Source organism: Etheostoma spectabile, unplaced genomic scaffold (genome assembly GCF_008692095.1).
Source record: "Etheostoma spectabile isolate EspeVRDwgs_2016 unplaced genomic scaffold, UIUC_Espe_1.0 scaffold00008247, whole genome shotgun sequence".
In the NCBI taxonomy this organism is placed as follows: domain Eukaryota; kingdom Metazoa; phylum Chordata; class Actinopteri; order Perciformes; family Percidae; genus Etheostoma; species Etheostoma spectabile.
Window position 1 is genome coordinate 1 of NW_022603574.1, and position 16,964 is coordinate 16,964.

A 16,964-nucleotide genomic window follows, 5' to 3' on the forward strand; every position below is an offset into this window, starting at 1 on the left:
GAGGAACCCTCTGGCCTGCCCGTCGACAAGATCCACCCGCTGCTCAGGTATCTTCATAATCTTCATCACTGTCATCATCTTCATCTTCATCACTATATATCATATCTTCACCCTCTCCATTATCGTCATCACTATCATCTTTATCACTCTTATCCTCATCATGGACAGTAGTAAAAACTCGGCTAAGTGAGTCAGAGAGTGATGGAGTCTGGAGATGTTTTGAACATTTGGTGATAGACTTGATCCAGGTCCAGGATTAGGTTAGACCAGGGGCAGAGGACGGAACCGCAACCATCCGGGATGAGATCTCCAACCTTCTGGAGCAGCGCCACCATCTGGGATGAGATCTCGAACCTTCTGGAGCAGCGCCACCATCTGGGATGAGATCTCCAACCTTCTGGAGCAGCGCCACCATCTGGGATGAGATCTCCAACCTTGCTTTGTGTTTCAGTGTTGTCAGGTGTCACTCTGCTCTCACTGTGTTTCCCATGATGCTTTGTGCTCCTGTGTTTCCCATGATGCTTTGTGCTCTGTGTTGCAGGAGGTGCTGGGCTATAAGGTGGACCATCAGGTGTCCGTGTACATGGTGGCGGTGTTGGAGTACATCTCCGCTGACATCCTGAAACTGGCAGGAAACTACGTCAGGAACATTCGACATTACGAGATCTCACAGCAGGACATCACCGTGGCCATGTGTGCAGACAAGGTACACACACACGCACACACACTCATACTCACTCACAGACACACACACACACTCTAGACCGCTCTATAATTTACAGATAGAGCAGGTCTAGACCGCTCTATAATTTACAGATAGAGCAGGTCTAGACCGCTCTATAATTTACAGATAGAGCAGGTCTAGACCGCTCTATAATTTACAAATAGAGCAGGTCTAGACAACTCTGTCTGTCTGTCTCTTTCTCTCCTGTCTCTCTTTCACCTGTCTGTGTCAGGTGCTGATGGACATGTTCCACCAGGACGAGGATGACATCAGCGGCTTCCCTCTGATGGACGAGGAGCCGTCAGCCAATGAGGAGCAGAGTTACTACGAGCTGGTGCGGAGCTTCATGTCTGACGGCCGCCAGTACCTGAGGACACTCAACCTGCTGATTAAGGTGTTCAGGGAACCGTTCAGCTGCAGCCCCCGGCTCTTCTCCCAGCACGTACGTCTGTCTCTCTGTCTGTCTCTTTGGGTGTCAGGAAGTAACCTGTCTGTCTGTAACCTGTCTCTCACTCAGGACGCCAAGATGGATGCCATCTTCAGCAGGATCCTACACATCCATGAGGAGTGGACCTGTAACCTGTCTGTCTGTCACCTGTCTGTAACCTGTCTGTCTCTCAAGACGTGGTCGCCATCTTCAACAGGATCCTAGACATCCATGAGGATGTGGACCTGTAACCTGTCTGTCTGTCACCTGTCTGGAACTGTCTGTCTCTCAAGGCCGTGGTCGCCATCTTCAACAGGATCCTAGACATCCATGAGGATGTGGACCTGTAACCTGTCTGTCTGTCACCTGTCTGTAACCTGTCTGTCTCTCAAGACGTGGTCGCCATCTTCAACAGGATCCTAGACATCCATGAGGATGTGGACCTGTAACCTGTCTGTCTGTCACCTGTCTGTAACCTGTCTGTCTCTCAAGACGTGGTCGCCATCTTCAACAGGATCCTAGACATCCATGAGGATGTGGACCTGTAACCTGTCTGTCTGTCACTTGTCTGTAACCTGTCTGTCTCTCAAGACGTGGTCGCCATCTTCAACAGGATCCTAGACATCCATGAGGATGTGGACCTGTAACCTGTCTGTCTGTCACCTGTCTGTAACCTGTCTGTCTCTCAAGACGTGGTCGCCATCTTCAACAGGATCCTAGACATCCATGAGGATGTGGACCTGTAACCTGTCTGTCTGTCACCTGTCTGTAACCTGTCTGTCTCTCAAGACGTGGTCGCCATCTTCAACAGGATCCTAGACATCCATGAGGATGTGGACCTGTAACCTGTCTGTCTCTCTACCTGTCTGTCTCTCAGGACGTGGACGCCATCTTCAGCAGGATTCTAGACATCCATGAGGATGTGGACCTGTAACCTGTCTGTCTGTCTGTGACCTGTCTGTCTCTCTACCTGTCTGTCTCTCAGGACGTGGACGCCATCTTCAGCAGGATCCTCGACATCCATGAGGATGTGGACCTGTAACCTGTCTGTCTCTCAGGACGTGGACGCCATCTTCAGCAGGATCCTAGACATCCATGAGGATGTGGACCTATAACCTGTCTGTCTGTTACCTGTCTGTCTCTCTACCTGTCTGTCTCTCAGGACGTGGACGCCATCTTCAGCAGGATCCAAGACATCCATGAAGTGACGGTGAACCTGTTAGGTCTGATCGAGGACACGGTGGAGATGACGGACGAAGGAAGTCCTCATCCTCTGGTGGGGAGCTGCTTCGAGGACCTGGCAGAGGTACCTGTCTGTCTCTCCACCTGTCTGTCTCATTACCTGTCTGTCTCTGTCTCTCTATGAAGTAGGACCCCACTGATTTAAGGCCATGACGCCAATTTAAAGGAAACATGGTTATCTCTGATATCAGCTGTTAGTTATCTCTGATATCAGCTGTTAGTTGTCTCTGATATCAGCTGTTAGTTATCTCTGATATCAGCTGTTAGTTATCTCTGATATCAGCTGTTATCTCTGATATCAGCTGTTAGTTATCTCTGATATCAGCTGTTAGTTATCTCTGATATCAGCTGTTATCTCTGATATCAGCTGATATCTCTGATATCAGCTGTTAGTTATCTCTGATATCAGCTGTTAGTTATCTCTGATATCAGCTGTTAGTTATCTCTGATATCAGCTGTTAGTTATCTCTGATATCAGCTGTTATCTCTGATATCAGCTGTTAGTTATCTCTGATATCAGCTGTTAGTTATCTCTGATATCAGCTGTTATCTCTGATATCAGCTGTTATCTCTGATATCAGCTGTTATCTCTGATATCAGCTGTTAGTTATCGCTGATATCAGCTGTTAGTTATCGCTGATATCAGCTGTTATCTCTGATATCAGCTGTTATCTCTGATATCAGCTGTTAGTTATCTCTGATATCAGCTGTTATCTCTGATATCAGCTGTTAGTTATCTCTGATATCAGCTGTTAGTTATCTCTGATATCAGCTGTTAGTTATCTCTGATATCAGCTGTTAGTTATCTCTGATATCAGCTGTTAGTTATCTCTGATATCAGCTGTTATCTCTGATATCAGCTGTTATCTCTGATATCAGCTGTTATCTCTGATATCAGCTGTTATCTCTGATATCAGCTGTTAGTTATCTCTGATATCAGCTGTTATCTCTGATATCAGCTGTTATCTCTGATATCAGCTGTTAGTTATCTCTGATATCAGCTGTTATCTCTGATATCAGCTGTTATCTCTGATATCAGCTGTTATCTCTGATATCAGCTGTTATCTCTGATATCAGCTGTTAGTTATCGCTGATATCAGCTGTTATCTCTGATATCAGCTGTTAGTTATCTCTGATATCAGCTGTTATCTCTGATATCAGCTGTTAGTTATCTCTGATATCAGCTGTTATCTCTGATATCAGCTGTTATCTCTGATATCAGCTGTTAGTTAAGTAAGTAAAGTAAGTAAGTAAAATGTATTTGTATAGCACTTTTCTCAGATAAAGATCACAAAGTGCTTCACAACAAAAGGAAGCATTAACAACTCTCATACATACAGTGCATTACAAAAAACAACAGTTATCGCTGATATCAGCTGTTATCTCTGAAATCAGCTGTTCTATTCTGTATAGGCTTTTCCCTCTAAGGGCTATGCTATTGGGTTTATCCCTTGGCGCATGTGCAGTCGTGAAGATTTTCTTTCACGCCGCCTGCCAGTTTTGCGCCCGCCTGTCATCGAAAGAGCTAAACTGACAGTCAGAAGCTATTCTGGTCTTGCCAGGCTATCGGGGACGGAAACAGCAGCGGGGCAGACAGACGGGAACCCAACGACACCCTGGAGCCGCTGGCGGACGGCGTCTTTTGACGAGCTTGAGTCCGCTGGCTCGGTTCTCTCGAACAGCGCCGCCGTTACCGTTTTTTCCCCAACTCCACCTTAGGAGGAATCCCCCTTCTCTCGGGGGGGAGTGGGCCTGGAGACGGCGATCGACGCCCTCCCACGGAGCTTTCTCCGTCACCCGAACGGTCAGGGGCACCGCCGAGCGGCCTTCCCCTTTGCCTCAAACTGCCCCAGGCTTCAACGCCAAAGCTCTCTTTGCTGATCTGCCAGAGATCATCAGGAAGGCGGCAGAGCGGAGAGGCATAGCACTCCCGGCGGAGCTGCCAGACGCCGCTCGCTGCCCACCCATTGTGGATGACGCCGCTCAATCAACCACCTCCCCGCGGCGATGCCTGCGGGACGAGGGACACGTTAACCCAACTCCCGCCCCACATGGCGGTGACCGGCCACTGCCCTTTTTCGAAAAGCCCTGCGCTCCCCGCTAGCCGAGCCGGTGAACAACACTCAGACATGTGCTATCAGAGTGCAACGCAGCATGGATTGGCTTGACACACATGGACTCATGGATGTCAAAGCCGATAACACACTCCAGTTCGACTCCCACCCCCCCCCTCCTTTCGCGGGCGTGTTGGAGGCAACCGTATCATCTCTAGCACAGTCAGACGCGATGACGTCAGAGCTAGATGGGCTGCTGACAAGCAGAGCCATTTTCCGTGTCCTTCCAGGGGAGTAGAACGAGTGTGTTTTACTCTCGCTACTTTCTCATCCCGAAGGGGTAAGGAGCACCTGTCACAGTTCAATCGATACATTATGGAGCGCCCTTTTTCTGTTCAACCGGCTGCCGTTCGGGTACTCACTACCCCCTCGCACGTCTTCCAAGTGCATGGAAACGGCGCTCCAGCCGCTACAGAAGAGGGGCATCAGAGTCCTTTTTATTTGGACGATCTGCTCATTCTTGCCCCCTCTCTGGAGCAAGCAGCACTGCAGACTATAGAGGTCCTGCAGCTGCAAACGCTGGGTTTTGCCATAATTTGGCAAAAGACCGCTCTGGTGCCCGCACAATCCATAGGTTATCCGGGCGTAGTTTCTTCTCCAACAACTCGATCACATTCGCCCCAAATGGCGAATGCTGTCCAACCCTCATTGCCTCCGGTCAGACCCGGCATACTGAGGCAATCCCCGGATCCTGTCTTCTGGGGTTCCCCAGGGCAGAGTGACGTCATATGTGACGGTGTACACAGACGTGTCCCTCACTGGCTGGGGGGGGGATGTGTGAGTCACAGGTGGTGGGAGGGGACTGGCCACTTCCCCCTCTCCTCCTCCCAAATAAACTACCTGGAGCTGTCCACGGTGTTGAAAGTGTTGAAACACTTCACCCCATTGGTAGGGGGGAGACATGTTGTTGTGCGGACAGGCAACATCACGGCGGCAGGGTTCATAAACCGCCAGAGCGACATACGCTCAGCCCAGCTGTTGGAAATAGCCGGACGCCTCCCGCTGTCACAGTCACCTACTGTCTCTCAAAGCAGTGTAGGCTTATACCCCGAGGTTTTTTGAAACGGGCGGCCGACCTGATGTCGGGGGGGGGGGGGGGGGGGAGGCCTCCCACAACAAGTGGAGATTGAATCCCACTATTTTTCAAATGTTATGGGGCAGGTTCGGGGAAGCGGAGGGGATCTGTTCGCTCCACGAGAAAACACACAGTGCACTCTGTGTTTTTTCCTTGAGCATGCGGGACAATCCTCCCCTTGGCGTAGACGTATTCTCCCACCAGCCCTGACACAACCATCTCCATATGATTTTCCTCCGTTCCCTCGCCTGCTGGAGCGCATCCAAGAGAAGAATCTGGCAGTGGCTTTGGTGGCACCGGAGCGCACAAGCGCGTCCTGGTTCCCGACCCTTGTTCAGCTGCTGGTGGCCCCCCTTAGCAAATTCCGTGGCAGGGAGACGCACTGTCGCAGCTAAACAGCGCGATCTGTCATCCCTCAGTGATAACACAGAGACTTTTTGGGCTGGTTGCTGAGCGGGAACGCTTCTAGAGACTAGGATTCCCCCCTGCCGTGGTGCGCACCATCCAGGGCTCCAGAGCCCCTTCTACCATAGCATGTTACGCAGGGCGCTGGTCTGCCTTCCAGCGCTGGTGCACAGGGAGGGACGCGGATCCCACATCGTGTCCCCTGCCTCTCGTGTTGACGTGTCTCCAAACTGTGGTGGATAGCGTTTTGGCTCCATCTACTGTCAAGCATACACAGCTGCCCTCTCATCCTACCAAGAGGGCTAGGGTGAGACAGCTTTTTGCCTATCCCCTGGTGAAGCGTTTCTGAAGGGGGTTAGGCGTCAAAACCGGCTGTTCGCCCAATCACCCCCCTATGGGACCTAGCTCTGGTGCTCCGGGCTCTAGGGAAGCCCCCCTTTGAGCTTCTGGCGCAGGCTTCTCTCAGAAAGCTGTCGCTAAAACGCCACTTCTCTTTGCCCTGTCAGCCAAAAGAGTGAGTGATTTATGTGCACTGTCGGTTTCTCCGTCCTGCCTCTCCATTTGGGGAGACAGGAGCGCAGCCACATTACAGCCAAATCCCTCCTTCACACCGAGGATTGTAACTAGTTATTTTTGGTCCAGGGTGTTTTTTCCCTCAAGGGTTTTCCCCCCCGCCTCATGTCAACGATGCGGAGGTGGCTTCCCACCGGTTGTGTCCGGTGCGTGCCCTACCTTAATACATTTTACGCACGGCAAATATCAGAAAAACACAGCAGCTTGTTGTACAAAAACAGCGTCTGTCTCACTGTCTGTGCGAGGCTATTACGCGAGATCTGAGGGCATGATACGAGGGCTGTCGGCACCTGTGGCTCTATTTAAAGGCATGGCAGCCGACATCAGCGCGGCAGCCTCCTGGGCTTCCCCGGGCCCTTTCATCCGCTTCTATGTGCGAGATATGTCTGAACATGACATATGTTCTGTCCACAATCAACAACGTGTAATGCTGCGTTGGATGTGCGTTATGAGGACAAGAAGCGGATGCCCGATTGTTACCAATCTCATGCACCTAGTGTGTGCCGCTGCAGTCACACCCTGCTGTCTTCACCTCGCTTGTTTTAGGCGCATTGTGAGACGCGGTTTCTTGTAGTTTCATAACCATGTTACTTCCAAGCACTCCAGTCACTCGGTTGCATGCGTGATTTTTTCGCCCGCATACGGACCTTCCTCGGGCGTCCCTTGCAGGGTCAATCACGCACAATTCCCATTACTCATTGAACTACTGCCATCATATTGCGGGCCTTATGAACTTTTCAGGCCGCGACATTAGCATGGCAGGCTTTATCAGAAGAAGGACTCTGATTGGGCCTCTGTACATTGTTGTAGGGTAAATGTGGTCTATGTTCGGCTTGTGGGCCCTGTGCCGCAGGTGGGATTGACTACGTCAGCTTTGCCCTAACCCAATAGCGTAGCCCTTAGAGGGTGAAGCCTATACGAAGTAGAACGATAGTTACGTAGGTAACTCCAGATTCAATGAGTATAGGCGTAGCCCTCTAAGGTCCGGGCCACTTGCTCCTAGAACATTAGTTGAAGAAAAAGCTGATGTTTTGGGAGACGAACAACGGGTCCGCTGTGCAGACGTAGTTGAGGCCCTTGCTGGACGAAAGGGCGGGAAAGAAAATCTTCACGACTGCACATGCGCGAAGGGATAAACCCAATAGCGGGTTAGAGGGCTACGCCTATACTCATAGAATCTGAAGTTACCTACGTAACTATCGTTATCTCTGATATCAGCTGTTATCTCTGATATCAGCTGTTAGTTATCTCTGATATCAGCTGTTATCTCTGATATCAGCTGTTATCTCTGATATCAGCTGTTAGTTATCTCTGATATCAGCTGTTATCTCTGATTGGCTGGTAGGAGGTGGCCTTTGACCCCTATGAGACGTACGCCCAGGACACGCTGCGCTCTGGTTTCCATGAACACTTCCTGAGTCAGGTGTCCAAGCCGGGGGCCGCCTTCCACCTGCAGGTAAGCCCCGTCCTGCTCTGTGACATCACACGCCTGTAGCCCCGTCCTGCTCTGTGACATCACACGCCTGTAGCCCCGTCCTGCTCTGTGACATCACACGCCTGTTGCCCCTTCCTGCTCTGTGACATCAGACTCATGTAGGCTCCCGCCAGCTGCAGATGATGATGCTAACCTGCCTGTAACCTGCCTGTAACCTGCCAGTAACCTGTCTGTAACCTGTCTGCCTGTAACCTGTCACCTGCCTGTAACCTGTCTGCCTGTAACCTGTCACCTGCCTGTAACCTGTCTGCCTGTAAACTGTCTGCCTGTAACCTGCCTGTAACCTGTCTGCCTGTAACAAGTTTGCCTGTAAACTGTCTGCCTGTAACCTGTCTGCCTGTAACAAGTCTGCCTGTAACCTGCCTGTAACCTGTCTGCCTGTAACCTGCCTGTAACCTGCCTGTAACCTGTCTGCCTGTAACCTGTCCGTATGTCACCTGTCTGTCAGTAACCTGTCTGCCTGTAACCTGTCCGTATGTCACCTGTCTGTCAGTAACCTGTCTGTAACCTGTCTGTCTGTAACCTGTCTGCCTGTAACCTGTCTGCCTGTAACCTGTCTGCCTATATCCTGTCTGCCTGTCACCTGTCCGTATGTCACCTGTCTGTCTGTAACCTGTCTGTAACCTGTCTGCCTGTAACCTGTCTGTAACCTGCCTGTAACCTACCTGCCTGTAACCTGTCTGCCTGTAACAAGTCTGCCTGTAACCTGTCTGCCTGTAAACTGTCTGCCTGTAACTTGCCTGTAACCTGTCTGCCTGTAACCTGTCCGTATGCTACCTGTCTGTCAGTAACCTGCCTGTAACCTGTCTGCCTGTAACAAGTCTGCCTGTAACCTGTCCGTTGATAACCTGTCTGCCTGTAACCTGTCCGTCGGTAACCTTTCTGCCTGTAACCTGTCTGCCTGTAACAAGTCTGCCTGTAACCTGTCCGTATGTCACCTGTCTGTCAGTAACCTGCCTGTAACCTGTCTGCCTGTAACAAGTCTGCCTGTAACCTGTCCGTCGGTAACCTTTCTGCCTGTAACCTGTCTGCCTGTAACCTGTCTGCCTGTAACCTGTCTGCCTGTAACCTGTCTGCCTGTAACCTGTCCGTCTGTAACCTGTCTGCCTGTAACCTGTCCGTCTGTAACCTGTCTGCCTGTAACCTGTCTGCCTGTAACCTGTCCGTCTGTAACCTGTCCGTCTGTAACCTGTCCGTCTGTAACCTGTCTGTAAACTCTGTAACTGTTTTGTAACCTGTCTGCCTGTAACCTGTCCGTCTGTAACCTGTCTGTCTGTAACCTGTCCGTCTGTAACCTGTCCGTAAACTCTGTAACTGTTTTGTAACCTGTCTGTCTGTTTCCAGTCCATCTGTGAAGGTTTTAAAGAAGCTGTTGAGTACGTTCTGCCCAGACTGCTGCTCACACCAGTTTACCACTGTCTGCACCTCTTTGAGATGCTGAAGGTAAGACACACACACACACACACACACACACACACACAACACACACACACCACACACACACACACACACACACACACACGCACACGCACACGCACACTCTAACACATACTCATACACTGTCACACACTCTAACACATACTCACACACTGTCACACACACTCACATTCTATGACTCACTATAACTCACTTTGACTCACTGTGTCTCACTATGACTCACTATAACTCACTTTGACTCACTCTGTCTCATTATGTCTCACTATGACTTTGTCTCCATAGCAACTGGAGGAGAAGAGTGAGGACGAAGAGGACAAGGAGTGTCTGAAGCAGGCGATCACGGCTCTGCTGAACCTGCAGAGCAGCATGGAGAGGGCCTGCTCCAGGAGCCTGGCCAAGAGGAGGCTCAGGTACACACCCCCGCTCACACGCACGCACACCCTGATACACACATGCTTACAGAAATGATTCCACAACATGTTAAGGAATAAAAGAGGAATCATAAACTAGAAGATTTTAACAATGTGCCGACTTCTTGGTACACATCCTACCAACAATAAAACTACAACGGAGCTAGCGCTAAACCAACCTCCATTTAAAAAAAACTACTTTTAGCGTGGATAGAGCCAACATATTGTCACTTGTAAATCGGTAAATTATTATTTTCTCTCCTGTTCTTCTCCTCCTCATTTATTTCTCTCCTCTATTTGTCCTCTCCTTTTCTTCTCCTCCTCCTGTGTTGCTATAGTGATGGACAATGGTTGAGTAAAGGCCGTGGTCACCACAGGTGTACAGTTAATCTCATTAGTAACAGCTGGTCTCAGCTAACTTTACTCTGCTGTTGGACATGTCCTGCAAAGAGAGGACAACACGGCCTCCAGGGAACAGTCTCATGATAGGTGTGTGTATGTGTGTGTTTGAGACAACTTGTTGCTATGGTGATTTCCTCAGAGATAATAAAGATATTCTTTTTCATATCATCAGTTGGTGTGAACAGAGCCAAAAGTTTACATCCGATGGACTCCATAGTTACATGTCTGCGACCAGCACAAGATTTCCTACATTTTGACCAACCATGATGTATAAAGAGTGAAAACTGGAGGAGAGAGAGAAGTTTGTTTGGGGAAATATCAGAGAACCGTATTGCAGCCCCCCCCTCCCACTCTGTGCTCCTCTCTAATTCTCACCATTTGACCACATACACACACATTGGAAAATCTGAGCCGGTCTGAAAACGGGACGATACGTAAACTGGGATTCTGGAGAAACCGGGCTTGATATCTGAATATAATATAATATAATATAATATAATATAATATAATAGATATCTGAACGCCCATTCAGCCCAATAAACACCAAAGTCTTGTCTTCGGTTTAAACTTTTAATCATGTTTCTACGTTAAAGTATGGCGGTACAGCCCGGTCCCAAAGAGGGGGGGGGGGGGGGGTTTGGAGCAATGTTGAGTGATTTCCTGACCATTTCCCATTCAAGTCAATGAGAAATATTTCACTGTTTTTTTTGCGATTTCGTGAAAACCACGCAGCAACTCTCCTAGAAAAGTCATAGCCCCCCCCATTCCCGATCATTACACACGTTTTGATGTATTGTGTGTGCGCGTGTTGGCAACACTACGGGACTAGTAGCGGGACGAAAGACTGGCGGAAGAATAACTAGAAAATTCCGCAGAAGTTGTATCAGTGTGCCTGCTATTGGGGCACATCCGAATAGCAATAAAACTTAATAAAAAATAGTAAGTGAAACAGATATACACAGATCTATAACTTTTTTAAATAATAATAATAATAATACATTTTATTTATAATGCAATTTTCATCAATAGATCTCAAGGTGCTACAGGTAAAAAAGGAGAAATAGAAAAAGAATAAAAAAAGGAAAATAAAGCTATTCTTAGAAGAGAGGATAAAAGACATCTAAGGGGGGGGGGACCAAAAGCTTTGCTAAAATGAAATGTTTTAAGGCCTTTTTTTATTTTATTTTTTAAACTCAGTGGATTGAGGTGCCCTCGAGGTGTCAGGGGGGGCATTCCACAGATGTGGGGCAGCAGCCTAATGCCCCATCTCCCATGGTCCTGAGTCTGGTTCTGGGAAGGTGGAGGAGGTTTGAGTGAGCGGAGCGAAGGAAGCGGGTTGTGTTCTGTGATTTGATAAGTTCTTTGAGGTAAGGGGGGGCATGTCCATGGATGCATTGATGTGTGAGGAGGGAAACCTTGAACTCCATCTTGGTGGAGATGGGAAGCCAGCATAATGGGTGGAGAACTCTCATCAGGATCCTAGCTGCAGAGTTCTGAATGTACTGAAGCCTCTGCAGACTCTTTCTTGGGATCCCAATGAGAAGTGTGTTGCAATAGTCCAGTCTGGAGGAGACAAAGGCCTGAACCAGCTTCTCGGCGTCTGGGAGGGAGAGACCGGGTTGGAGGTTGGAGATGTTACGGAGGTGGTAGAAAGAGGTCTTGCATAGGTGATTATATGGGCTTCAAAAGTAAGTTGGGAGTCCTTTTTTACACCAAGATTACTGACTGTTGATGAGAGCGGGATGTTAGTACCGGAAGAGGTGATGCTGGTGATGGATGATGATTTGGTCTGATGAGGAGTTCCAACCAGGATGGCTTCGGCTTTGGAGAAAGTTTTGCTCCATCCAAACCTTTATCTCCTCCAGACAGGTGGTGAGACCTGATGGGGATGATTGCTCCATCCAAACCTTTATCTCCTCCAGACAGGTGGTGAGACCTGATGGGGATGATTGCTCCATCCAAACCTTTATCTCCTCCAGACAGGTGGTGAGTCCTGATGGGGATGACTGTGAGGGTGGGGGGGTCAGCTGTGACATTTACATAGAGCTGTGTATGTCATCAGCATAGCAATGGAAAGAAATATTGTGGCAGCTGATGATTTGGCCAAGGGGGGTAAGGTAGAGGATGAAGAGGATGGGGCCAAGGACTGACCCCTGGGGGACACCACAAATAACCGTGTGTGGATTTGATTTGGAGTGGCCTAGGGAGATGTATTCTGTCCGGTTTGTGAGATAAGATCTGAACCAACTGAGGCCAGTGTCATTAAGTCCAGTAGTGAGGTGGAGCCGGTTTAAGAGAACGCCATGGTCGACCGTATCAAACGCAGCAGAAAGGTCAAGGAGGATGAGGAGGGATGAAGAGCCAGCATCGGATGATGTGAGGAGGTCATGTGTGACTCTGACCAGGGCTGTCTCTGTACTGGGGGCAGAGCGGAAACCGGACTGGAATTTTTCAAAGAGGTTCTGATGTTTGAGGTGGTCCTGAAGGTGAGTGGCAACTGCTTTCTCCAGTACTTTCGATAGTGGGTTTTTTAAGCAATGATGTGATAATGGACTTTTTTAAGACAGAGGGAACATGACCAGATTGAAGGGAATTATTTAAAGCCGCAGTGATCAGGGGACTTAGGACAGTGATATGGGATTTTACCAGGGATGTTGGGAGAGAATCCAGGGGATAGGTGGAGGATTTCATAAAACCTATTTAATTCAATTCAATTTTATTTATAGTATCAATTCATAACAAGAGTTATCTCAAGACACTTTACAGATAGAGTAGGTCTAGACTACAGTCCAGGATTTACAAGGACCCAACAGTTTTAGTAGTTTCCTCCAGAGCAGCAACAGGGCCACAGTGACGAGGAAAAAACCTCGGACAGACCCAGGCTCTTGGTAGGCGGTGTCTGACGGGTTGGGGTTAGAGTGAAGAGGGAAATAACAAAAATAGAAAAAATAGTAGTTTGTAGTAGTTCTTTGTAGTAGTTCATGGCATAGCAGGGCACTGTGGGCACTACAAGGCTCAGCAGGACTCCCCAGAGCTATTTAAGACCTTTCTGTTTCCCAGAAACAGCTATGAAGTAGCTAGCGCTTAACCAACCAGACTCTATTTAAAAAACAGAGCCAACATATTTTCACATGTAAATCAGGAAAGTATGTGTTTATTTCCACCAATACTAGAGTTGTGATGGTTAAGAAAGTGTAGAGAAGACCAAAAACAGCTTTTCATAGTTTAATATGGTTTCTCTTGACACTGAAGGCAGTGTGTGTTACGATGCTAAAATGACTGTTTATTTACATGGAGTCTGGTGGGTGTGGTCTATCATGACATCATGTTAGCTGACAGATAACTCTTCTCATTGTTGCTATGGTAATTTCCACATTGAAGAATCCAGATATCTCTTTTCATAGTTTCTATCAGCAGTTGGTGCAAATAGAGCCAAACATTTAAGTCCGATAAACTCCATAGTTACATGTCTGCAACCGGCACAAGATCTCCTGCATTTTGACCAACTATGATGTCTGAAGAGTTAAAACTGGAGGAGAGAGAGACATTCGTTTAGGGGAAAAAAATCAGTGAATCGTTCTCCAGCTGCATGGTTTTTTTCATAGTTTCTGTTGACAGTTGGTAGATCACAGCCAACAATATAAGTCCGATAGACTCCAGAGTTACATGTCTGGGACCGGCACAAGATTTCCCACATTTTGACCAATAATGATGTCTGAAGTCTGAAAACTGGAGGAGAGAGAGACATTTGTTTGAAAAACTTCCAGAGATTCGTACCGCAGCCCCCCCCTCTGTCCCCCACTCTAGCTCTGAACATTCCACCACATACACACACATTGGAAAATTTGAGACGTCTGACGACGGGACGATACGTAAACTGGGATTTGGGAGAAACCGTGGTTGATATCTGAACGCCCATTCAGCCCAATAAACACCAAAGTCTTGTCTTCGGTTTAAACTTTTAATCATGTTTCTACGTTAAAGTATGGCGATGCAGCACGGTCCCAAAGAGGGGGGGGTTGGAGCGATGTTGAGCGATTTCTCGAACATTTCCCATTCAAGTCAATGAGAAATCTTTTTAGCACACCATTCACGATCATTAGACACGTTTTGATGTATTGTGTGTGCACGTGTTGGCCATGCTTTGGGACTAGTAGCGGGACGAAAATGTGGCGGAAGATGAAGAAGAATAATAAGTATGGGGAATAATAGACATTGCGCTGAATAATAAGTATGGGCGATAATAATCAGTGTGCCAATTGCTAATGTTGCAGTAGAATAAAAGATTGGCATGTAACAGAGTTCAGCTGAGTGCAACAATAAGAGCTGAACACACGAGTACAGGCTGAGTGTGTGGACTCCTCCCATCCTCCCTGTTTCCCTCTGGACAGGAATGGGGGGGGGGGTCAGAGGAAGTTTCGTCAGTACCTGGGCGGTGCTGCTGCAGCTTATTGTTCTCTGAAAGAAAGAAAAGAACTGACAGGAAAACTCTGCTCATGTTTTATGAAGTTGAAAGTTTCTGCACTACGAGAGAGGAAGGAGAGGGGGAATAAGCAGGAGGAGAGGATGGCCAGGAGGAATAAGAAGGAGGAGGAGGAGAGGAAGATGGCTGGATGATGGTCAGGTGGATATGAGGACGTAGGTGATCTTTAGTTTCTTCTCTCTTTGTCTTTTAGCTGCCAGTTGGGTGAAGATTAGTCTTCCTTCCCAGCTCTTTTTCTAAAGTCTGGCTCCACCACAGATGCATTCTGGGATAGGAGACTAAACTCTCTAGGTTCTTTAAGCCAGTCCCCATAGCGTTGGGCTCTGCTGAATCGTCTGAGGAAGGAACCGCGTACGTACAAAGAGAAGATCCCTGAAGGAAACAGGAAGCAGACGTTCAGCAGGAAGTCGTCTCTGATACCTGTGGAGGAAGGTCTGCTCGGCTAAACACCCCCCCCCCCCCAACGTCCCAGTTAGAGATGATCTAACATATTCTTTATATAACGTCCCAGTTAGAGATGATCTAACAAATTCTTTATATAACGTCCCAGTAAGAGAGATGATCTAACATATTCTTTATATAACGTCCCAGTAAGAGATGATCTAACATATTCTTTATATAACGTCCCAGTTAGAGATGATCTAACAAATTCTTTATATAACGTCCCAGTAAGAGAGATGATCTAACATATTCTTTATATAACGTCCCAGTAAGAGATGATCTAACATATTCTTTATATAACGCCCAGTTAGAGATGATCTGACATATTCTTTATATAACGTCCCAGTTAGAGATGATCTAACATATTCTTTATAACGTCCCAGTTAGAGATGATCTAAATATTCTTTATATAACGTCCCAGTTAGAGATGAGATCTAACATATTCTTTATATAACGTCCCAGTTAGAGATGATCTAACATATTCTTTATATAACGTCCCAGTTAGAGATGATCTAACATATTCTTTATATAACGTCCAGTTAGAGATATCTAACATATTCTTTATATAACGTCCCAGTTAGAGATGATCTAACATATTCTTTATATAACGTCCCAGTTAGAGATGATCTAACATATTCTTTATATAATGTCCCAGTTAGAGATGATCTAACATATTCTTTATATAACGTCCCAGTTAGAGAGATGATCTAACATATTCTTTATATAACGTCCAGTTAGAGATGATCTAACATATTCTTTATATAATGTCCCAGTTAGAGATGATCTAACATATTCTTTATATAACGTCCCAGTTAGAGAGATGATCTAACATATTCTTTATATAACGTCCCAGTTAGAGATGATCTAACATATTCTTTATAACGTCCCAGTTAGAGATGATCTAACATATTCTTTATATAACGTCCCAGTTAGAGAGATGATCTAACATATTCTTTATATAACGTCCCAGTTAGAGATGATCTAACATATTCTTTATATAACGTCCCAGTTAGAGATGATCTAACATATTCTTTATATAACGTCCCAGTTAGAGATGATCTAACATATTCTTTATATAACGTCCCAGTTAGAGAGATGATCTAACATATTCTTTATATAACGTCCCAGTTAGAGAGATGATCTAACATATTCTTTATATAACGTCCCAGTTAGAGAGATGATCTAACATATTCTTTATATAACGTCCCAGTTAGAGATGATCTAACATATTCTTTATATAACGTCCCAGTTAGAGATGATCTAACATATTCTTTATATAACGTCCCAGTTAGAGATGATCTAACATATTCTTTATATAACGTCCCAGTTAGAGAGATGATCTAACATATTCTTTATATAACGTCCCAGTTAGAGAGATGATCTACATATTCTTTATATAACGTCCCAGTTAGAGATGATCTACATATTCTTTATATACGTCCCAGTTAGAGATGATCTAACATATTCTTTATATAACGTCCCAGTTAGAGATGATCTAACATATTCTTTATATAACGCCTAGTTAGAGATGATCTAACATATTCTTTATATAACGTCCCAGTTAGAGATGATCTAACATATTCTTTATATAACGTCCCAGTTAGAGATGATCTAACATATTCTTTATATACGTCCCAGTTAGAGATGAGATCTAACATATTCTTTATATAACGTCCCAGTTAGAGATGATCTAACATATTCTTTATATAACGTCCCAGTTAGAGATGATCTAACAT

At 46.7% G+C, this 16,964-nt stretch overlaps 1 protein-coding gene across 1 annotated transcript in view; it reads left to right on the forward strand.

The window, feature by feature from the left end:
- Positions 1–3: 3 nt before the first annotated feature.
- Positions 4–16,964, forward strand: part of sos1 (son of sevenless homolog 1 (Drosophila)) — a gene marked incomplete at its 5' end in the record, with an annotated part of 50,654 nt that continues 33,693 nt past the window's right edge. The window contains 7 exon segments of the mRNA XM_032508539.1: positions 4–46; positions 540–706; positions 957–1,166; positions 2,314–2,457; positions 7,906–8,016; positions 9,400–9,498; positions 9,775–9,902. Coding sequence (XP_032364430.1) covers positions 4–46; positions 540–706; positions 957–1,166; positions 2,314–2,457; positions 7,906–8,016; positions 9,400–9,498; positions 9,775–9,902 — 902 coding nt within the window.